Raw genomic sequence first — 23755 nt, 5'->3', positions numbered from 1 at the left:
TGGGTCCAAACTGAGGAGCATCACCAGCTCTCTGGAAGCGCACACCACATTTCCTCCGGTCACTGCCCGCCCCCTCAAGAGCAGCCACTGTTACTCAAGAGAGCCACAAGTCGTTCTGACCCTGTCTGATCCTTGGCTCAAACATGGGGACATCACACTGACTGTGAAGGATCATCAGGAGAGACTGAAGGATCAGCCACTGATGAAGTGAAAGTGGAACGCTTGTAGTAGACACGCAAGAGACAATAAGGATTCTTATCAGGAAATGGAGGAGGAACACAGCTTAAGTACCAGCTGGAAAGGGAGACAGCAAATCCCATCTCGGAAATGAGCACAGCCTCGGAACCTTGCCATTTGTGCTTAAGTGCATGTGCTCTGAATCCAGACAGATGTGAATTCACAAAATCTCACTCAGCCAGCTCCTTGTAGGATCCTAGGTCTGGGTGAGGCCTAAGCATCAGTACATTTAAAGTTTCCTGTGGTTAAGACTCCACCTGCCAATGCAGGGGACATGGGTTCGATCCCTAGTCTGGGAAGATTCCTCATGCCCCAGAGCAACTGGGCCTGGGCGCCACAAGTACCGAACCTGCTCTCTGAGCCCACAGGTTGCAACTACTGAAACCTGCACACCGAGAAGCCATGCTCCTCAACAAGAGAAGCCACCACATCGAGAAGCCCATGCACCGAAACGAAGAGTAGCCCTTGCTTGCCACAACTAGAGAAAGCCCATGCACAGCAACAAAGACCCAGGGCAGTCAAAAACAAATTAATTTGGGGTGGGGGAAGCATCCTAGGTAATTCTAAGGTGACGCCTGGGCTGAGAACCCAGCTCCAAACCCAGTTTCTCCATCTGTGACATAGAGATTTAAGAAATAGCCATTGTACATGGGGTATTTTGTAGACTCTGAAAATTATGCATGGTTAGCCCTTAAAACACACCCTGACCCACAGACAGCACGCAGCGACTCTTCTGTTACAGCCCTAAATTCTATGTTTGGTCTGACAAGAAGTCTCTCCTTAATACCTTTTACTCCAGGGGTCAGCAGGTGCTTTCTGGAAAGGGCCAGATAGTAAATGTCTGCTATGCGGGCCAGGCAGGGGCCAGGCAGGTCCTGTTGCATCCACTCAACTCTACCATCGTGGTGTGACAGCAATCACAGGCAGTACACACACCAGCCGACCATGGCTCTGTCCTTGCACCTTCATTGACGGACACGGAAACTAGAATTTCACATCATTTGCTCGTGTCGTGAAATATCACCCTCTTTTTAATTTTTTTTCCCCAGCCATTTAAAAATATAAAAACCATTCACAGCCTGGACCTTGGACTGTCCAGAAACAGGATTTGGCCCCTAGGCTGACTCCTCTCTTCCTGTTGTCCTTGACTCTTCCTCCATGTGATGAAGAATAGGGCCAGGTTCCTGAATTCTTGTATGTTCGTTTGCTTTAGGGTTCTCTCTCAGCTGTCTCAGTTTCTCTTCTTCTCTGTCCCACCCCCCTGTCGCTCCCCACTCTCCTTCCCTCCCCTCCCTCCCTGCTTCCTCCCGTCTCCCCACTGCCTCTCTCCTTCCTCCCCTTCCTCCTCCTCCCTCCTCCCTCCCCTACCTTTCTCTTCTCCATCTCTTCCCCTCCCTCTTCTCTCTCTCTCCCTCTCCCCCTTTCTCTCTCCCTCTCTTCCCCTCCCTCTGACACTCTGCAAAGGTCCCAATGCCGGAAATCAGCCCAGGACCTGTCTTCCAAAACCCTGGCACAAGATCAGTGGTTTTTCACCAAATTCCAAGCTTGTGTTGAGGCTTTCACACTGTCTCCTAGCAACCACCTTCTGTTCTCTCACCCTTTGTGGCCCCCTCTCTCCCCACCCTTGGCCATTCAAACTTCCCGAGACACTGACTTATAACGAGGGCTGGGAGTCCACCCCACCCCCTGAGCTGCTGTGGTAGTGGGGTGGCTCCGTCTGCAGCCGCCTCCCCCACACTAGAGGCTTCTTTTGGTCCTGGAATGTTAACTAGCTCTGCTTTGCCCGTTCAGCTCTGGAGTGGAGGGCTCCGCAGACTGGTCCTCTGTTCTCATCTCCTCTCCTCCCTCCGCACCCAAGGTCCAGTGGAGGATGCCGCTGTTGTTCCCTCCTTTCATTTGTTCGGGTTTCTTTAATGCGTATAATCAGAAGACTTGATCTTTTTTTAAGATCCAGAAACAAAACAAAACTCTCAGAGGATTAGAAAACGCAGGAGAATATAGGGGCTTCCCCGGTGGCTCACCGGTAAAGAATCCGCCTGCAATGCAGGAGCTGCAGGAGATGAGGGTTTGATCCCTGGGTCCGAAGATCCCCTGGAGGAGGAGGAAATGGCAACCCGCTCCAGTATTCTTGCCTGGTAAATCCTATGGACAGAGGAGGTGGCAGGCTACAGTCCATAAGGTCACAGAGAGCAGGCTACAGTCCATAAGGTCGCAGAGAGTCGGACACACGTGCATGCGGGAGAATATAATCACAATGCTAGAGTGAAAACCCTTGTATTTACCTCCTTGGGAGCTTACGTGTATTTGTCTAGGACAAAGGTTGAGAAGTGGCCTTGCTGGGTCCCAGGGCATGTGTGGTTTATATTTTACGAGGTCCTGCAGCATCCTTCTCAAACAGGATTGTAAATGCTCCCACCAGCAGTGACTGAGAGTGCCCCTAAAGCTACGTCCTCTCTGATACAATATAATCAAACAGTATTTAATCAAGAACATGTACCTGTTTTTTTCTAGCAGGTACTGCTGAATTGACTTCACAGTATTCATTGGCTGCTCTAGTTAACACTCCCCACAGGGATACACCTTTTTCCCAAACCCTCACTTGATATCAAATACATATTACAAATATCAAATACATATTTTTAAATTTTTATGGATTTTTGGCCACTTTTCCCAAGGGTGAAAAGATGTGTCTGATTATTTTTCTCTTTACAATTGAGGGTTGTTTTTTTTTTTCCCCCTTTCCCGGAAAATATGTCGATCAGCTTCTTAGTCACAAAGAAGAGACTTCCCCAGCAGTTGAGCGCTTCATGGAGCGGGAACCTGGCTGCACCGCTGAGTGGCCTGTGACACTGAGGAGGCCTACTCACTCTCTGAGACAAGAGGGGCTTTCGGTGTTGTTGAAGGGCCTCAGCATGGCACCCGGAGGTCATCAAGGCCATGTTTGAAAAGTGAAAGTGTTAGCTGCTCAGTCGTGTCTGACTCTCTGAGGCCCTATGGACTGTAGCCTGCCAGGCTCCTCTGCCCATGGGATTCTCCAGGCAAGAATACTGAAGTGCGTTGCCATTCCCTTCTCCAGAGAGTCTTCCCGACCCAGGGATGGAACCCACGTCTCCTGCATTACCCTCTGAGCCACCAGGGAAGCCTCTGGTATCCATGTTTAGTGGCTCTTTCATGAGTGGATCAAGAGGCAGAGGAGGGAAAGAAGAGGCCCTTCCACAGCGAGAGTCCCCGTCTAAGTGCCAGGGAGGTTTTCAGCACAGGGCTGAAGGTGGAGAGCCAAGATCTGTTTTCCCTGTTGGGAAAATCCTAAGGGAGATTTTGTGTTTATCCACAGTCTCACTGAGCCAGCTAACGAGATGTCAAACTCTCTGCTTTTGGCTGAAATTCCTTCAGCTCTGTATGGAAATACTGCCTCATGCTGATCAGAAGCCTGGCGGTTTTGTATGTCTTTGAAAAGTAAAGATGGGAATGGAGATAAATTACTAATTAACAAATGCCATCCATTTGTCACACCAACTCTTTTGAGGCTCAGAGTCTGAGGGGAGAGGATAATTATGAAGAGTATCACCAAAAATAAAGTCTCTTCAACAAATGATGCTGTAACCCCATTGGATATCCATACAGAAAAAAATAAATGTTAGGTGCCATGGACAAAAACTAATCTGAAATGGATCATAGTATTAAACATAAAAGCTGAAACTAAAAAACCTTTAAAAGAAAGTATAAGAGAAATTCTTTGCAGAGACTTCTTAGGTACAACATAAAAAGCACAAAGTGTTAAAGAGGAAAAGGAATAAATTGGACTTTGTCACAATCAAAAGCTTCTGTCCTTTGAAAGACACCATTTAGAAGAGGAAAGGCAAGCCACAGACTTGGAGAAAATATTTGCAAAGGATTCCTATCTAGAATATATGATGAACTCTTGCAACTCAGTAATAAAAAGACAACCCATTTTTCAAATGGGCTAAAAATTCTAATAGAAACCTTGCAGAAGAAAATCTGAATGGTCAATGAAATTCTCGACAGGAAAGTACAATTAAAACCACAATAGATATGAGTACTCTTCAGGTGAATGACTAAATTTAAAGATGGATGTTACCAAGTATAGGTGAGGAACCAGAATTCCCATAACATTATTGTGGAAACATAACATGATATAGCCATGTGGGTAAACCAGTTCACCACTCATTGCCTGACCCAGCAGTTCTGCCCCTGAGTGTGTATACGTATCTTATGGTCTGAATTATGTCTCCCCCCAAATTACAGATACTGAAGCTCTGACCATGCATGAGAATGTGACTGTTTTTGAGGACAGGGTCTTCAGAGCTAATTAAGTTAACACGAGTCTGTTAAAGTTAGGGTGGGCCTTAGTCCAATATGACTGGCGTCCTTCTAAGAGGACACAGAAGAACACCGGGGACGCAGACGCAGAGGGAAGACCACATGGGGACCCAGCATGAAGGTGGCTGTCTATAAGTCACCAGCCTGCCCGCACCTTGTTCTTGACTTTTACTAGCCTCCAGGACCGTGGGAAATAAATTTCTGTTGTTAAAACCACCCAGTCTATGATATTGTGTTATGGCAGCCCTAGCAAACTAATCCCAGAGAAGGCAATGGCACCCCACTCCAGTACTCTTGCCTGGAAAATCCCATGGATGGAGGAGCCTGGTAGGCTGCAGTCCATGGGGTGGCTAAGAGTCGGACACGACTGAGCGACTTCACTTTCACTTTTCACTTTCATGCACTGGAGAAGGAAATGGCAACCCACTCCAGTGTTCTTGTCTGGAGAATCCCAGGGACGGCGGAGCCTGGTGGGCTGCCGTCTCTGGGGTCGCACAGAGTCGGACACGACTGAAGCGACTTAGCAGCAGCAGCAAACTAATCCAGTGTCTTAAGACAAATGAAATCCTGTTTCTACGCAGAGTTGTAGGTGAATATCTACAGAAGCTTTATTCATAATTTCTAAGAAATGGAAGCAATCCATATGTTTATCACCTGATGAGCAAACTGTGGTTCATCCATCCAATGGAAGATGACTCAACAATAAGGAGTAAATTATTGATACTATGCGCCAAATGTGATGCTGAGAGAATGAAGCCAGAGACAAAAGAGCATATATCATCTGATTCCATTTCTAAGAAACACAAGAAAGATCAGATTTAATCTTTAGTCATGAACAGCTGATCAATGATGGGCTGAGGGTGGGGGCAGATTAACTGGGAAAGCATATAAGGGAAACTTTGAAGATAATGGAACATTCTTTTTCTTGAGTGTGGTAACGGTTACATAGGGGAACACAGTGGTCAAAACTCATCAAACATTATAGGAAATGCAGTTTGTTATATGTAAATATACCTCGTTAAAATTGATTTTTTTTTTTAAAGTGTCCTCAATCCAGAAAATGCTTGGAGGCTCTGCCCTGGATGCACTTAAAGGCACGTGAGCAGATGAGAATGGGTGCTGTGGGTAATCAAAGTGTCTTGTCATCACAGGAGGTATGAGGAGGGGACAAGCGAGAACGAGGCTGCAGCCGAGGAGGAGGAAGAGGAAGAAGAGGAGGAGGAAGGGGAAGAGGAAGCCTCCCCTGACATGGACGGGTGCCCAGCGATAAAGGTAGGGAGGGCTGGGACATGGGAAGGGCTGTTTTGGGGAAAATAATCCTCAATTATTGAACCCGGGCAGTCAGAAAAGTCTCAGGGCTAAGTCTCATGCCCCGGCATCAGGGGACAGGCTTTCAGAGTGGGGTGACCTGCAGAAGGTTGCATAGGGGTGTCCCTGCCTGGAATTGGAGTCATTTCAGTGACAGAAAATCAGGAGGAGTTGATTGACCCTCTCATCTCTCCCACCCTCTGTGGTTCCCAGTTCTCTGGGCAGACCCCAGGCTGTGCAGTCAGCTGGCCTGGATTCACTGGCTCTGCTCCTACCTAGCTGTGTCACCTTAGACCAATGACCTCATCCCTCTCCAGCCTCGGCTTTCTCATCTCTAAAATGGGCGCAATAATGTCAACCTTACAGATGGGTGGATTTCAAAGCATGGATTTCTCCATTTGGGTCTACCTGAAGGGCAGTAGGAAAGGGGGTCTAGTTGAGTCACTATCACCTTCTGCTCCCCTGCTGCACTTGGGTGACATGTTGTAAGAGGCTTCATGCTCCGTAGAGAGAGATCCCCGTATTCTTTCACCTGTGGGACTTCTGGGCGTGTAGTGCACAGGGGTGGAGGCACAGGTTGCACACTGCACAAAGGTGCCTGGCCGCCAGGCAGGGTCGGGGGAGGTAGGGGTACTGGAAAAGAATCTGGGCCTGCCTTCTAACTACTCCACACCAAGAGGAAATCTTGCTGCAGTTTCTCCAGCCAAAAGGGGTGCCTTTTCCAAAAGCACACAAAGGCACTGTTTAGGCTAACCAAGGCTTTTCATTTGAGTGTTGATCTCTACTGGTAATTACTGTGAAAGGACAATAGAAAAGCTGATCACCTAGTTTTTACAAAACGAGGTTTGCTAGTTGCTTCCATAACTCCAAAAAAACATCTGCAGTTCTTGGCTCGGGCAATGGAAGCCTTGGGTGTGGCTTTGTCAAAATAAGGTTGGCACATTATTCTTGAGGGTGTGAGGCCCAGGACATCCGTGCCTGAGGTACCTCTACTGCTTATGTGAGCTTGTTAGGGGACTGAGTCTCTCCCACTGGCCCCAAGCACAGGTGTCAGGGAGGACTGGGGGCTGGCATGAGGGGCCTCGGGTGCCATACTGGCCAGGCTGGGTCCGCGGAAGCCCCTGGCTGTGTCTGAGGGCCAGGGATGAGGTGATTGGAGTGGGGAGCAGCTTCAGTGTTCACCCCGTGAGTCTCAGGGTGGGTGGCTGAGACTCTGGATTCTCCCAGCCTCACACGTGTGACTTCTTCCTTAGGTGGACAAGGAGACCAACACAGAGACCCCAGCCCCATCTCCCACGGTGGTGCGGCCCAAGGACCGGCGGGTGGGCACGCCCTCCCCGGGGCCGTTTCTTCGAGGGAGCACCATCATCCGCTCCAAGACCTTCTCGCCAGGCCCCCAGAGCCAGTACGTGTGCCGGGTAAGCAGCTGCACAGCCGTCCTCCCTGGAGTATCCGCTTCTCGCCCTGCAGCTGAGACCCCTGGGCCTCGCGCGGTTCTGGGTCTAAGTCCTGGTCCCGCCCCTGTTGTCAGTCATTCTTGGCATGTTACACCTGTTTCCTTATGGAGTTAATAGACTAAGTCTATGGGGTTGCTCTAAGGACTGAATTGGCTAAAGCATGGGAAAGGCTCAGTAACCAGTACATGGCCAACGCTTTTATATATGTGTGTGTCTGTTTACTTACTTATAATATATATATATTTATTTACTTGCTTATTATCTAAATATAATATGTATATATATTTACTTACTTACCCAACCACATGGCACGTGGAATCTCAGTTCCCCAACCAGGGACTAAACCCATGCTCCCTGCTGTGAAAGTGCAGAGTCCTAAGCACTAGGCAACCAGGAAATTCACAGCCAAGGCTGTTTATCAGTTCAGTTCAGTCGCTCAGTTGTGTCCAACTCTTTGCGACCCCATGGACTCCAGCATGTCAGGCCTCCCTGTCCATCACCAACTCCCAGAGTTTACCCAAACTCATGTCCATTGAGTCGGTGATGCCATCCAAACATCTCATTCTCTGTTGTTCCCTTCTCCTCCTGCCTTCAATCTTTCCCAGCAGCAGGGTGTTTCCCAGTGATAAAGTCTGACACTGTTTCCACTGTTTCCCCATCTATTTCCCATGAAGTGATGGGACCAGATGCCATGATCTTTGTTTTCTGAATGTTGAGCTTTAAGCCAACTTTTTCACTCTCCTCTTTCACTTTCATCAAGAGGCTCTTTAGTTCTTCTTCACTTTCTGCCATAAGGGTGGTGTCATCTGCATATCTGAGGTTATTGATATTTCTCCCGGCAATCTTGATTCCAGCTTGTGCTTCCTCCAGCCCAGCATTTCTCATGATGTACTCTGCATAGAAGTTAAATGAGCAGGGTGACAATATACAGCCTTGATGTACTCCTTTTCCTATTTGGAACTGTTTATAATTCCAACCAACTCTCCACTGTTTACGCCCGGCCCTGCCCTTCTGCACCCCTTGCTGAGATCAGACTGACTCACCTTCCCTGATGGACAGTTCCTCCCCCTCCAGGGCAATGGCAGCATGCAGCCTGAGGCTGCAAAATAGCAACAGCCCTGGATTACTTAGCCATGGGTTTAGGAGCTTTTGTTCATTGAACTTTTTGGCTACCATTGAAAACTTAAGAAACTCAATTAAAACTAAAATTTTAAATGCAGCCATTTCACTTAAAACTCCAGTTTCTCTGGGAGGGGGACGGGAGACTGTCTGGCCCAAGGGCTACACGTTCTGTCACATTGATGAGTGGCTGGAGCTCCACAGTGGGGGCCACTGCCCTCAGAGGAGGGACTGGCGGGCCTTTTCAAGTTCACTGTGGCCTCCACCTGGCCCTCTTTAACCTATTTGACTTGCCGACCTGCTCTTGCAGGCCATGGAAGATTTAGAAGCCGCGCGGTGGTCTTGGCTTCCGGATTCCCTTGCCTTCTATCCGTGACCCCCATCTGAGGGGCCAGTTGCTGGGGCTATAGAACCAAGACGTTGTTTTGAGGTTCATATGACATGTCGACATCCTTCCTTATCTCTAACCGTACAAAATGAGCAAGCAATAACTAGAATAATAAACAGAACCTTCCTGTCTCATGTTCCAGTATGTTGTGCAGGAGAGGCCCCTGGAACCTGCCCCACCTCATCAACCTGACATCCACTTGTCTATTGTTATAGAGGGAGGGGCTATGGGGGGATTCAGCATCTAATATCTGGTATCCAAGGCCTCCAGTTATAAGCTTGAGTGTGTGTGTGTGTGTGCTCAGTTACCTGGTTGTGTCCAATTCTTTGCATGTTCCTCTATCCATGGGATTCTCCAGGCAAGAATACTAGAGTGGGTTGCCATTTCCTTCTCCAGGGGATCTTCCCAAGCCAGGGATCGAACCTGCATCTCTTGCATCTCCTGCATTGCAGGCGGATTCTTTACTGCTAAGCCAGTAGTAGTGAAGTTAATTTTTTCATAACGTGACAATTTTACAAATGCACCAGCTACTTTTCAAATTAGTGTCCACCCCAAAACATTCCCTGCAGTACCTCCCAGAAATAACGTAAACCTCTCCTCTCTGTGTCGTCTCTACTTAATGTTTGAGCTTGTAAACATCTGAAAAGAAAGTGTGAGTACACATGTAATATAGTTGTGTATCTTGCAAAAGGTACAGGGTTTCCTGCAGTCACTGAGTGTGATTTTAATGCAAGGGACTTCCTGAACCACAAGGGAAGAATCCTGCTTAATCCCAGCTCACAGCTGAGGAAGAGAAAAACCCAATCCATGTTTCAAATGTGAATAACTTGAAGGATTTAGAAAAGCCCTCAGGATAATGGATAATCTGTCTTTGGCAAAATTACCGCCTTTATGAACGTGCAGTGGAAATCAAACACAAAATGAAGGATGTTACTTGTTGGAAAAATCACAGCAAAAGAAATGAATGTTTGATTTATCCTTTGTCATCAGGATTTAGAATGCAGTTGTAATTTTGTCAAGTGGAAGATATGAAATATAAAACTTTTGAAAAGTATTACTCTTTTCCAACTAAAAACTCAAACTTTTACCCCCCAAAGTTTACTATAGAATTCTGGTCTCCTGTGGAAATGGATTCACTTTAAATGGCCTTTTCCAGAACTGGCATTCCTGATAACAAAGAGGTCCAGTCCCATTTTTAACATTCAAGCATTTTTAACACAACTAGCACTATGCTGTGGAGAAGGCAATGGCACCCCACTCCAGTACTCTTGCCTGGAGAGTCCCATGGATGGAGGAGCCTGGTAGGCTACAGTCCATGGGGTCACACAGGGTCGGACACGACTGAACGACTTCACTTTCACTTTTCACTTTCATGCATTGGAGAAGGAAATGGCAACCCACTCCAGTGTTCTTGCCTGGAGAATCCCAGGGACGGGGGAGCCTGGTGGGCTGCTGTCTGTGGGGTCGCACAGGGTCGGACATGACTGAAGCAATTTAGCAGCAGCAGCAGCAGCAGCAGCAGCACTAAGCTGAGCCTGTCCCACATTTTATTACCTGGACCAGTCTCCAACCTCAGGGCTGAAGGTAAAGAAATTCCCAGTCTGCATGGATCACCTGCCACAGGCAAAAAGGGCCTTTATTAGCAAAGATGTGTATTTTTTCTTCTTTTGCTTTCTCACTACACTTCAGCCCAAGCTTGTCTGTTTCTGGTAGATTCTCACTTAAGGCTACAGGAAATAGCCAATGGTACAACATCCTAAATTTTTTTTCCTGTCATTTCCCTTAAAACTCTATAGGGGTGTGCAGTCTGTCTCTTGAGATTCAACAGGTAACAATAATGTATCCCTCTGTTTCTCACCCACACAATCCATTCTCAAATTCCCAGCAGGGACTATGTGTCTGTGCTGTGCCCTCTTCTACCTCCAATACACAGCCAGCTCCCTGTCTTCCAGTCTGTGGTTTATAGTGCTCCACTCTAGTACCAAGTCCTATACTGGTCAGGGTTCTTCACAGCAAGCAGCAGAAACAGACCGGGAGCAGTATATGTGGGGAAGAAATGTTTGAACAGGAAAGTGAGTAGTTCACAGATTCATTAGGAGGCTGTAGAAGCGACCTCAGAAATCAGGCAGGAACAAGGCGGGCCAGACCACAGCCAGAATCGCACCATAAGGACAGGCGAGGACACAGTGCTGCTGCAGACCACGGCCCCAGCTGGCCCTGCAGCTGCCTTTGGGGTTCAGCACTGACGCCCCCACCAGACTCCTGACACTGCAGGAGGCCAGGAAAGCTCCAGCTGCTGCTGCTGCCACTGCTCACCACTGATGGCTGCTTCTCCCTGAGAAACCAACAAACGCAGATGCAACCAACCAACCAATGAACATGGCACGGAAGAGAATGGCCTGGCTGAGTCCAGGAGGCCCAGCGACCGAGATTTGGTCCAGCTGACCAGGCTGTGACTCAGAGACCAGGGCGGTTGCATTTAACTCTCATAGTTGAGTCCTGTGCCGGCTTCTAGCTGCAAGGGAGGCCATGAAAGCAAGACTCTGGTACTTTTGCCTCATGAGTGGAAGGTGGGCTTGTCTCCCACTGAGAGTCATAAGAGGATGGAGTTTCATATGCTAATTAGGTTAGCACCACACACACACACACACCCACAAAAAAAATTCCCTGTTTTTCCTGTGTCATCTAATCTCACAAACAGCCCTGCAAGGCAAGTGGCGTTAATCCCATTTCATAGATGCCTCGAGTCAGAGCACTTTGTTGTGAGCACAGTCAATCCCTTCTCCTGGCCTGACACTACATCAAGAGCCCTCTGCCAGGTGTCCCCTCTTTGGTCCTCAGCACAGTCTGCATCACCTGGTGAGCTTCCTGGGCTTGGGCTTCCACTGGACTCTTAAGTCATGAGGGGTGGGGACAGTGTGTTATACTCTTCACAGCTCCCCACAAGCCCTGTGTCTCTGACACCTACGTACTTACCAGCAGCACCGTCACACGTGTCGGTTCGCTCACTTTGACCTGAAGGATACAGTTCTTCCAAAATTCTCATTTTCAAGTAGACTCCTCTGACTTCCAGTTATTTCACCTCTCTGCTCCTCAATCTCCCTCTAATGGAGAAAACAAAAAGGCAACAATATTCTCTACCATGTCTGAGATCAAATGCACTAAAACATCTTTAAGAAAAAAATTCAAGGACTTAAGGTAACTTTCATCGCTCTTTTATAACATGGTCTTTAACACACAAACAACTATGACTTAAGCATCAATCGTCCTGACACGTATTTCTAGTTGGTATGACATATATTCTAGAGTGCCACTTTTGGATCGAAACAATGCAGAATAAAGCCCCCTTCTGAAATGATGCCTAGCCAGTCTGTTTGTATGAATCCACTGCAGTCAAGATGGTCCACCCCTCTGTCTTTATATTAGTTTCATCTCTGACCATTACATGCATCCTGAAGAGGACGTGGCCTTGGATGGGACCTTGAACTCTTGTTCTGATGCTTACCAGCTCTATGGTGTATAAAAGTGTGGTAACCTCTCCCGACCTCAGTCCCCTCACTTAAGATAGTTTGAGGATTAAATGAAACTGTCAGTAAAGCCCGTGGCGCATAATAGGGGCTCCATCGTTGCTTTGTTTGTCTGTCTGTGTCTGGCTGCACCAGGCTGTAGTTGTGGCGTGCGGGATCTTTACTTATGGCCTGTGAATTCTCAGGGGCTCCATCCATAGGGCTGTTGCTCTGTTTGTCTGTCTGTGTCTGGCTGCACCAGGCTGTAGTTGTGGTGTGCAGGATCTTTACTTGCGGCATGTGAACTCTCAGCACATGGGATCTAGCTCCCTGACCCAGGATTGAACCCTGGTCCTCTGTGTTGGTAGCGCAGAGGCTTAGCCACTGGACCGCCAGGGAAGTCCCAGTGTGGCTTCTGTTGTTATTGTCGTCTATTTCTCATTCTGGTTGACACTCTGCCTAGTGAAGTAGCTATTTCATCAATGTAGCAGGACTATTAATATCATTATAACTGATAATTATTAATAACCACAAACATGACAGTGTGGACAGCTTCTCAGAGAAGACCCACCTCAGTGAGCTGACAGCTGCCAGAATAAATAGACCCTGGAGCATCAGCCTGTGACGATCCCACTGACCTGGAAATATGACTCCAGAGAGAGACCACCATCTCCCCTCCGTCTCCCATCCTCCCGCTGGGGACACAAACTGTCAGTAGAAAAGCATCCGCTTGACCGTAGCCCTGATCTCTGGCCACAGATGAGGAATGTTAGCCCTCCAGGGAGAGTCCAGATAACTGCAGGGTTGAATGGGTTTTGATGAGGAGACAGCTGTAACCAGCACAGCCCTCACAGAACCTGTCTGCCCCATCTTCTCCAAGGATACAGTCCTGAGGTCTAGCCTGTGGGCTGCCTTCTCACATATGTGTCAGTCTCAACATGGGCGCCATTCGAGCCCTGAAGGTGGGCTTTGTGGGTGACAGGAAAGAGTTGGTGCAAAAAGGCCTTAGCATAGGAAGCCAGGGGGCAGTCCTGGAGTCATCCGCCAGGCTGCACCAGCTCCAACCTTGAGCAAGTCGAGTAGCCCCTCACCTGCCGTCTTCTCATTAGTAAAGTGGCGATGTCCTCTCCCATGGGGCTGTTGGAAGGATGCATGAGGCCCTGTGGTTGGCACACAGGGGCGTGCATTGTTGAGGACCCACTCAGTGAGTGCTCACCCAGAGAGAAAAGGAAGGTCAAATGAAACCTGCCTCCTGCATGCAGTCCCCATGGGGAACACGGAGAGGAAGGACTGGGCTGGGGACCACCACCCTCCTGGCCCCAGTGTGCCTTTTGCATGCACTCGGACCTTCATGAGTGTCCCACACCTCTTCTTTTTTCAGCTGAACCGAAGTGATAGCGACAGCTCCACCCTGTCCAAGAAGCCACCTTTTGTTCGAAATTCCTTGGAGCGGCGCAGCGTCCGGATGAAGCGGGTAAGACAGTCCCTTTGTTTCCCGAAGCCCCATGTCCTTCAGGCATATCCCCTGACGCCTGACCGTTTCTCCTCAGCCACTGGTTAGAAGAAAGCACTTGAAAGCATGGTGGTATTTGCAAATGGAAGTTGGTGAACTGTAAGGCCTGGGTAGGCACTGGGGAAAATGCCAAGGGGTAAATGTAACATAGTTTTTGTGACCAGTAAGTTAGATCAGGAGTGGGCATGCTTGTGTAGAAATCAGAGTCACGAAGAACCAATCAACCCAAGATGGCATGGCTTGGGCGCTTGCCTCGTGCAGGCCTCTGCTCCCTGTGTTGTCCAACTGATGGAGCAGTTAAAGGTCCCTTGCAACAGCCTCCTTGCGGGAAGAGAGGCCAGGTGCCCCTCTCCCCCACGCCTCCCCACCGAGAGCTGACCTGGAAGCAAGAAGGTGCGAATGGGACTCAGTCCAGCCGGAAACTCCCAGGGAAGAGGCCCCAAGCTGTCCCTGCAGAGCAACCTGGCCTTTCCTTACAGAGAGCGTGGCTGCAGGATGGGGGTTGGCAAGAGGCCTTAGGCCAAGGCCCGACTCCTGCTAGGGACTTTCACTAGTCAGGGCTGCAGGAGGGGCAGGGGCCCCTCCCCACTGTGGGCTTTCAGCACAGACTTGACAACAGTTCTGGTGAGCTTGCAGAACTAGAAAAAACCCAGGAGCCAGAATGTCAGAAAGAGAAGTGGAGAGAGCAAAGCAAAAACGCAGAGAAAGGAGAGCGTGCTGATAGCCGCATATAGGGGCAGCCCCTTAGCATCTCCAGCAGGCCTGCTGCTGACCTCCAGCCTTGGGAGTGGTCCTGTGCCTGGCCGTACCCTGCCCCCACAAGTCTCCAGAAAGAACCAGAGACAGCAGGAGCAAGAAGGCACTGCAGAAGAGGCTCCCTCTGGGAAAGGAGAGGGTGCTGGCTGCAGGAGAATGTGGGCATAGCCTCAAGTGACAGGGGGGTCGTCCTCCCCCACCCCGTCTGCTGTGGCTGGCTGGCATTCCAGTCCCTGGGACACCAAGTCACCTTGGGAGCTTGTTGATGATGCAGATTCCCAGGCCGCCTCATCCAGGCAGCTGTGGCGTGGCCCTGGGAGCAGCATTTTTATAGGCTCCTCCTCAGAATTCTGGAGCAGGTGTTCCGTGATCCACTCCTGGAGAAATGACACCAAGGAGCTCCTACTCGGTACCCCCTGCATGTCTTACAACCCCACCACCACCACACACACATCCCCTTCCCTTCCCCCCGCCGCAAGGCAAGCCCCACAGAAGTTCCTGCTTCTTCACTTCCTCTTCTGCTCAGCCAAGGGGATGCCTTGCAAAGGGGACCCTTGATAGCTGGTCTGAGCCCATGTTCCCTTCAGGTCCTTTCTGTGTCCTGAGGCACAGGAGTGTCCAGAGGCTGGGCCAGGACCCGTGCACACTGCAGACCTTCCTCCACTAGCTGCCTGAGCAATGCATGTTGTGGAGAGGGCCACCTGGCAAGGGCCTGAGAGGACCTCTAGTAGCTGTGAGCAGTCCCTGGTCAGTGGCTGAGTGAGAAAATGCAAGGAAATGAACTCTACCCAGGACCTGAGGGAGCCTGGCTGCAAATCATCCCTTCGTCAAACCCCCGGATAGGGATGCAGTCAGTCAAAACCTAGATTTCAGCCTCATGAGACCCTGAGCAGAGGATTCAGCCAACCTGGGTCTGTCTAAACTCCTACCCACTGAAAATGTGGGATAGTGAGTTTGTATTACATTCAGCTGCTAGTTTGTATAATTTGTTATACAGCAACAGAAAACCAATCCAACGCCCAATAAAGTGATTTTTTAAATGGAATTAATACATAAGACATTAACTATGAGATCTGTCCTCACTTTAGGCTGGCCAGCATGCTTTTAGGAACAGGAAACCACTCAATGGAGTGGTTCTGTGCTTTTCTAGGGTGACCATTGTCTAGTCTGTGCTTATAAATGAGCAAGGCCGGGAGATCCAGCTGAGTGATCTTGGTGACTCCAGGTCTCACCTGAAGATGCTTTTGCTTAGCTCTGCTGCCCCTGTACTATCATCAGTCATGTCCTGCTCTTCATGACCCTGTGGACTGTAGCCCACCAGGCTCCTCTGTCCATGGGATTCTCCAGGCAAGAATACTGGAGTGGGTTGCTATTTCCTTTGCTCTGGCCCATGTCCAGTCTCAGAAACTTGTCTGGATATGTTGACGCAGAAAGAGGCAGAGCTCAGGCAGTAGATGGAAGCCAGTGAGAGTAAGGGAAGCAGCTGCCTGTAGGGAGTGCGTGGGTGGGATCTGGAGCCAGCTGCTTGGGGTGGAATCTCAGCTTCACTGCTTATAACGTGTGTGATTAAACCTCTGGGAGCCTCATCTGTGCACATGATAACAGTCAGGAACTCATAGGGTTGTGAAAATGAACTCAGGTAACGGAAGTAAAGCACCCAGCACCATGCCTGGGATATAAAAATGCTCACTAATATGAGGGGTAGACCTGGAAAAAATCAAAACAGGCTCCCAGAGGTTAGGCGAGCCTCACTTTTGGAATGGAAGCCCTCTGATGAATGAAGGAGGATAAGCTGAGCTCCAGAGCAGGGGAGAGCACAGAGTTAGTGCACCCGGCCTTGTACTAACCGGTCCAAACCATCCCCACCCCCGCAGCCTTCGTCCGTTAAATCCCTGCGCGCTGAGCGCCTGCCACGCACCTCGCTGGACCTCGAATTGGACCTGCAGGCCACCAGGACCTGGCACAGCCAGCTGACTCAGGAGATCTCGGTGCTGAAGGAGCTCAAGGAGCAGCTGGAACAAGCCAAGAGCCACGGGGAGAAGGAGCTGCCGCAGTGGGTGCGGGAGGACGAGCGCTTCCGCCTGCTGCTGAGGATGCTGGAGAAGCGGGTGGGTGGCGAACCGCGGGAACCCAGGGCGCGCCGCTGCAAGGGAGGGCGGCGAGGGCCCTGAACGGGTCCTGCAGTTCTGTGACTCACTGAGAGGACGGCGAGGGCCCTGAATGCGTCCTGCAGTTCTGTGACTCACCGAGAGTGCTCCCAGAGCCCCTCAAGCTCATCAGCAAAGGAAGCCAGCAATCCCTCCCCCAGGAAACTTGATTCACTGTTTACTGGCTGCCAGGGCCTTCTGCTGCATTCCCATGTGTGTGTGAAGCCCTTATTACTCGCACGTTTATTCCAGCAGCTGGGCCTTCATCAGGCATACTGGGGGGCACTTTATCTACGCTGGGGCACACACTTGCACAGAGTAATTAAAAACGCTGACCTGCCCTCGTGCCTGCCTACCCAGTCCCACAGAGCACGTTTCTCCAAAGCGGAGAAGAGTGGGTCCTGGCCGGGTTTTATCCTGATGAAGACGCCTGAGGATACAAGCCTGCTGGCGTCTCATCCGTAGCGTAGTGAGCTGGGGAGATCTCAGCGTTGCTCAAGAAAAAAGATGCAACCACAAAGGGGCCAGAGCATATGATGAGTTGAATTTGGGTGGCTGCTGCTTTCACACGTGTGTATTTGGGAAGGTCTCACACTGCATGAGACGCCCCCACCCCCAGCCTCCAAAGGCAGCTGTTTTGGCTCTGCTACCTAGAGGGGACTCCAGGAGTTGGTGATGGACAGGGAGGCCTGGCGTGCTGTGATTCATGGGGTCACAAAGAGTCGGACAGGACCGAGCTACTGAACTGAACTGACTGACCTAGAGAGGAGGAGACCAGGTGAACTCCCAGGGAAAAAGGGAGCTGGAGAGGGAACCTAGACTTGGAGATGATGTGACTTGGAGCACCATGAGAAGTCTTGGGTTGGAGAACAAAGCAGCAGGAGTTTGGAGTCTTTTATAGTCCTGGGGTTTAGCACATCTAGACTAGCAGATGTTGGGTGCACTTTTAGGGGGTATAGGTAACAGGCAGGCTCTAAAAGGCTAAAAAAACAAAAAAAACCAAACTGCTATTTGAGCTTCATTTAAAACAATTGGATGAGTAAAAATTTGTCTTTGACACCGGTGGGCTCTTAGCTAACAGATCCCAGACTGTGGTGAAGAAATAAAACACCATAGGGTTAACACACAGAGGCCATCTCTGACTCATTCCTTTCATACCTGCCAGGATGGCTGTCCATGGCAGAAATGACAAGCTTTTGCTAGTTTTCTCTGCACACAGCCAAGCAATGCAAGAGCACCTTCCAGAAGGTGCCTCACTGGATTGCTGGGAGGGCCATTAGCTAAAATTCTGACTCTGAATTAAGGTGATAACATAAAGCAGGAGGTGGTGCTGGGCTTCCTAGGTCTGGACTTGTGGGAGCCTCAAATTGACTCTAGTAAATCAGAAGTTCCCCAAACATTTATTTCTTTCTTGTTTATTATATCAGAGTTATAATAACAGCATTAAGAGAAAATAGAAAATTAGAGAAAGTTTTAAGGAAGAGAAGGAACTAAATATGTCTCTAATGGTAGCTGTCTATTACATTTATCTTGGAGCTTCCTAGTAGCCAAGGCAAAAAGTATATATGTGTCCTGCCTTAAGAAAGCACCTACCAAGAAAACCTGACCTTTCAAATAGTTTTTTTTTTAATAGTAAATCTATGACTATCTGATGATGATTCTGTTAAAGAATCATTTAAATGGTATAGCTTCATTAACCAAAATACTGTCTTCATGCTATGTTTTCAAGTATGTAGAACATGGATATTTGAGGGCTCTCTGGTTTGTTCTCTAAAGTGCTTCCTTAGGTTTGTGTCAGGAGGGAAGGATGTATTGGTCCTCAAACCCTTGACCATAATTGCATGATTCGAAATTGGGTTTCTACGATTTCTTAGTTGTTTGCCGTTAAAGCAGTTTTCTAACATGCCTGAGGTTTCGTTTCTGCACCTGTAATATAGATTATTATAAAGCCTGCCTTCCCAAGTGGCCCCCAGGAGCAGTGAGGTGACACGCATTTTACCAGGTAGCCCTTGCCGCCTTACTTCTGACAGGTGCACGTAGGTATTCAGTTCCCTGGCCCTGAAAACCTATCCTGTCTGACACATGTTGGGATCACTTCCCCTCATCATCATTCACAATAAAGAGGAACAGGAAGCATCATGGTGCCTGTCCGGTGACCCTCAAACCTTTTAACCACAGTAGACTCCTCATTTATGCTAGAAGGGTCTCCATGGCTGACCCATTTCTAGAGACCCTAAGTACTCTCTACTACCTCATTCTGCCCTCCAGATGGACCGAGCAGAGCACAAGGGAGAGCTTCAGACAGACAAGATGATGAGGTCGGCCGCCAAGGACGTGCACAGGCTTCGAGGCCAGAGCTGTAAGGAGCCCCCGGAGGTGCAGTCTTTCAGGTCAGCAAGTGGGCGCCTGGGCAGCTGGCCTTTCCCTTCCCACCCTGCCCTCCCAGCCTCGGCCTCCTCTTCATCTCGATGCTCCCTGTCCGTACTCCCTGCTGTAGCAGAGCCCCAGCCCTCTGTAGCAGGTGTTCGTCCTCTGCCGAGTCTTCCCCTGTGATCTGTGAGCCCCGTGGTGCTCCCCCCCGGCTGTCTTTATCGGTCCCCACACAACTCGACCTAATTTGTTAGATCCTTTTGTTTAATGGGTGAGCCACCTGCTCCGGCCTTTCCTCTTAGCATTCCCATCACCAGTAACTGCGGAGGATTGGCCGAGGGATAAATCAGCCTGGCAGTGGAAAATGCTTGCTGGGCCTCCCTAGCACTGCCTGCCACCTGCCAGGATCTCGGGGAGATTTCTTCTTGTCACCCTCGGACCCAGGCGTGTCCTGGGCCTCCCCGTTCACAGAGGGTTTTGCATTTAGGTTTGTGCTCTCCTCTCGGAAAAGGTATTCATGTTTGTGTATGTGCTAAAATGCATCCCTTTGAGGAATTTAAAGATGTAAAATATACTGTCATTTGTCTAACCACACTTGGACATCTTTTTATTCTTAATCAGCAGAGAATCTAAAACAGACCACCAGTGGAAATGGCCAAGGGCCCTTTGAGACTTCAGAGGCCCCTGATTGGAACTGGAGGTGGTTGTTCCTGCTGACGTTCCCCCAAGGCAGAGATTCTCGGCCAGGGGTGACTTGAGCCTCTGGGGAGGGTATTTGGCAGTGTCTAGGGACATTTTTGATTGTCAGAACCAGAGGAGGGCTGGCAGAGATGCTTCTGATGTTTTGTGGGTAGAGGCCAGGGATGCTACTAAAGACCCTACCTGCGCAGGATTAGCCCCATAATGAAGAAATTATCCTGCCCATAATATCTATAAAGTGAGGTTGAAAAGCGCTGCTCTAAAGGGATGGCCTGGGATGGCCTGGGACTTCTCCGGTGGTCCAGTGGTTAAAAGTCCACACTCCCACTGCAGGGGCCACGGATTCAATACCTGGTCAGGGAACTAAGATTCCACGTGCCTCATGGTGTGGATGGAAAAAAGGAAAGAGAAATACATAAAGGAATGGCCTTTTTTACAGGGAGAAGATGGCATTTTTCACGCGGCCTCGGATGAATATCCCAACCCTCTCTGCAGATGACGTCTAATTGCCAGAAAAGTATTTGTTTTGTCCCACTGATCACGCTGTGAACCTGGACTGTGGCTAAAGTTATTTATGTGGTGTTATATGAAGGTACCAAGTCACGAGTCCTCTAGCACTCTTGTCCATTTGAAGATAAACAGAATTTTTTAGTTTGGGTTCTATTATTATTAAAAAAAAAAAAAAACAAAAAAAAAAAGTCAAAAAGACAAAAAAAAAAAAAACACAAAAAAAACCAGCATTACAATGACAAGATTGTATAGTTTGTATATTTAGGAATGTATTTTTGAGAAAGAAAATTTAAATGAACTAAAGCAGTATTAAGTTGCTGCTCTTCTTAAAGTTGTTTAGATTTTTTTTTTTTTGTACAGATCTACCTACTAGAGGTTTCACTGCAATAAGAAGTAATGTTTGAGGGACAGTAATCCTCAAAGGATGTCCTGAAGGTGTCACAGCACAGCTGACCTTTCCTACTTAACGTATTTTGTACAATGTTTTTAAAAAGATGCACGGGAACTGTGCAGGGATTCTGAGGTGCGTCCGTGAATCTTCACGAGCTGTGATGTGTTTTTATGTGGCCGCCTGACATGGAGCGGGCAGCGTGGGGCTGGCTGGTGACGGGCCTGCCCACGCTGGTCTCATGCCCAGTGAAGCCACTGACACGAGTGAGGGAGGGCTGTGGAGAACACCCTTCAGTTTCATCTCCATCAATAAAGTGGCCTTTCTGAACAAACGTCCTCACTCGCTTTTTCTCCCCTACCCCTCCCTTCATCAGCGTTCCCCTGGTTTTTGAATCTCCGCTTCCCACTCATTCCCTCCCAACCCATCCCCAGGCCAGGAAAGTTGTGGGTTTTTTTTTCCTTTTTGTTCGCTCATGTGCTCATTAAAGGAGCAAATGTCTGCTGAGCGGGGACTGCTGCAGACATCAACGTGTGTGACTTCAACACTCAAGTCACAGAATCTCTTCCTCCTTCCTTCCTCTGAAGTGAGCACTGCAGCTGTCTTCAGAGTAGGTCTCACTACCAGCCGCACCAGAATCTTGGGCCAGCAGACTTCCCTGGGGGTCCAGTGCTTATGAATCCACCTTGCAATGCAGGGGACGCCGGTTCCATCCCATCCCTCAAAGCAACTAAACCCACGTGCCATAACTACTGAACCCAGGTGCCGCCAGTTGGAGAATCCATGCACCTCAACAAAAGACCTCTCACGAGACAGTGAAGATCCCTCATGCTGCAACTATGAACTGACACAGCCAAATAAGTAAACAAATATATTTTAAAAATACAGAGGTCTTCCCTGGTGGTCCAGCGGTTAAGAATCCATCTGCCAAGGCAGGGGCCATGGGTTCGATCCCTGGTCCAGGAAGATCCCACATTCCTTGGGGCAACTAAGCCCGAGCTCCACAGCTACTAAAACCTATTTGCCCAGAGCCCGTGGTCCACAAGAGAAACCACCGCTCTGAGAAGCCTGCGTACCACAGTGAAGAGCAGCCCTGCACTGCTGCTGCTGCTGCTAAGTCGCTTCAGTCGTGTCCGACTCTGTGCGACCCCATAGACAGCAGCCCATCAGGCTCCCCTGTCCCTGGGATTCTCCAGGCAAGGACACTGGAGTCGGCTGCCATTTCCTTCTCCAATGCGTGAAAGTGAAGTCGCTCAGTCATGTCCGACTCTTTGCAACCCCATGGACTGCAGCCTACCAGGCTCCTCCATCCATTGGATTTTCCAGGCAAAAATACTGGACTGGGTTGCCAGTACTTCGGGTTTGCCTTCTCCGAAAGAGTAGCCCTAGCTCACTGCAATTAGAGAAGATCTGTGCAGCAATAAAGGCCCAGAGCAGCCAAAGATAATAAATAATAATTAAAGAAAATACAGACGCCTGGATCCCTCTCTCAGCCATCTCTGGATGGCCCAGAGACCTGCTTTTATCCACATCCCCACATCAGTCTTACACACAGTACAGTTCGAGGAACCCACTGGCCTAATGTGGATGAGGCAGAGGTAAAGTGGCACAGCCCCACCCTCTAGCAGAAAGTCACGCAGGGCACAGTAATAGGAGTGACCCTCTCCAGGCCACTGAGGACCACTGCTAGAGAGGTGATAGAGTAGAGAGCCCTCCCCCTTCTTGACTGCAGAGACTCTCCCCCACCTCCTTACTACATTCCTTACCTGGCTGTTCCCTGTGTATTATTCCTTATGTAGGAGGAACCTTTCTGGTGGCTCAGATGGTTGAGAATCTGCCTGCAATGCAGGAGACCTGGGTTCAATCCCTGGATTGGGAAGATACCTCAGAGGAGAGCATGGCAACCCACTCCAGTATTCTTGCCCCGAGAATCCCATGCAAAGAGGAACCTGGCAGGCTACAGTCCATGGGAAAGAGTGGGACAGGACTGAGTCCAACAAAGTCCAAAGGGCACTCAAGTACTATGGCAGCAAACCCATATGGTGTTGGCATGGTCCTGAAGCTTTACTTATTTGTAACTCATTTATCTTTACAGTAGCCCTATCAGGTAGATAGTATCATGATCATTACTATTTTAGATCATTCCAACTTAAGTTACTTGCCCAACATCACACAGCTGGTAAGTGGTATAGCTGGGATTAAACCTAGAGTGTACTCTTAAGACTCCTCACTGCAATGACAAGTCTTCACATTTCTGTCCCCACCAGCTAGTTCCCTCCCTGAAGGCATCCTGTATTGCAGTTTTTCCTGTCTTTCCAGAGATAGATAGGCAATGCATATACAATCGTACACATGTGTTCTTTTTTTCCCACCTGAAAGGGCATACTAACCAGACTATTTTAAGCCTTGCCTCTTCTCACTTAGGACGATATCTGTAAGCCATTTCATTCTTTTTAACAACCACATAGTATTCCGTTGCTTGTTCAAATGAATTGAGGGCCATTTATGTTATTGCCAAGTCCTTGCTTTTATAGCATCTAATTACTCTCTTTTCCATTCAGTCTTTCAGAAGAGTATGAGAGTATCTGTAGGTAAATTACCGCCTATATTCTTATCTTTTTAACTTTTTAGTTTATATTGGAGTGTACTTGATTAACAATGTTTTGATAGTTGCAGGTGGACAGCAAAGGGGCTCTGCCAAACATATACATGTACCCACTCTCCCCTGAACTCCCCTCCCGTCCAGACTGCCACATAATGTTGAGCAGGGTTCACGGTGCTCTACAGGAGGTCCTTGTTGGTTATATCCATTTTAAATATAGCAGTGTGTATGCGTTGATCCCAAACTCCCTAATTATCCCTTCCCCCCCATCCTTCACCGCCTGGAAACCATAAGTTCATTCTCTACATCTGTGAGACTGTTTTTGTTTGGTAAATAAGTTTATTTGTATCATTTGTTAGATTCTACATATAAGTGATAACGTATTTGTCTGTCTGACTTCACTTAGTATGATAA

General features: G+C 48.9%; 1 protein-coding gene across 1 annotated transcript in view; it reads left to right on the top strand.

Moving 5' to 3' along the window:
* Nucleotides 1-21073, top strand: part of WWC1 (WW and C2 domain containing 1) — a 155484-nt gene extending 134411 nt beyond the window's left edge. The window contains exons 18-23 of the mRNA XM_018050071.1: nt 5730-5850; nt 7140-7304; nt 13738-13830; nt 16500-16733; nt 19041-19162; nt 20281-21073. Of these exons, the coding sequence (XP_017905560.1) occupies nt 5730-5850; nt 7140-7304; nt 13738-13830; nt 16500-16733; nt 19041-19162; nt 20281-20347 (802 nt within the window). The 3' untranslated portion in view covers nt 20348-21073. The remainder of the gene's footprint in view (nt 1-5729; nt 5851-7139; nt 7305-13737; nt 13831-16499; nt 16734-19040; nt 19163-20280) is intronic.

This window comes from Capra hircus, chromosome 7 (assembly GCF_001704415.2).
Source record: "Capra hircus breed San Clemente chromosome 7, ASM170441v1, whole genome shotgun sequence".
NCBI lineage: Eukaryota > Metazoa > Chordata > Mammalia > Artiodactyla > Bovidae > Capra > Capra hircus.
This window is presented reverse-complemented; position numbering and strand designations above follow the sequence as displayed.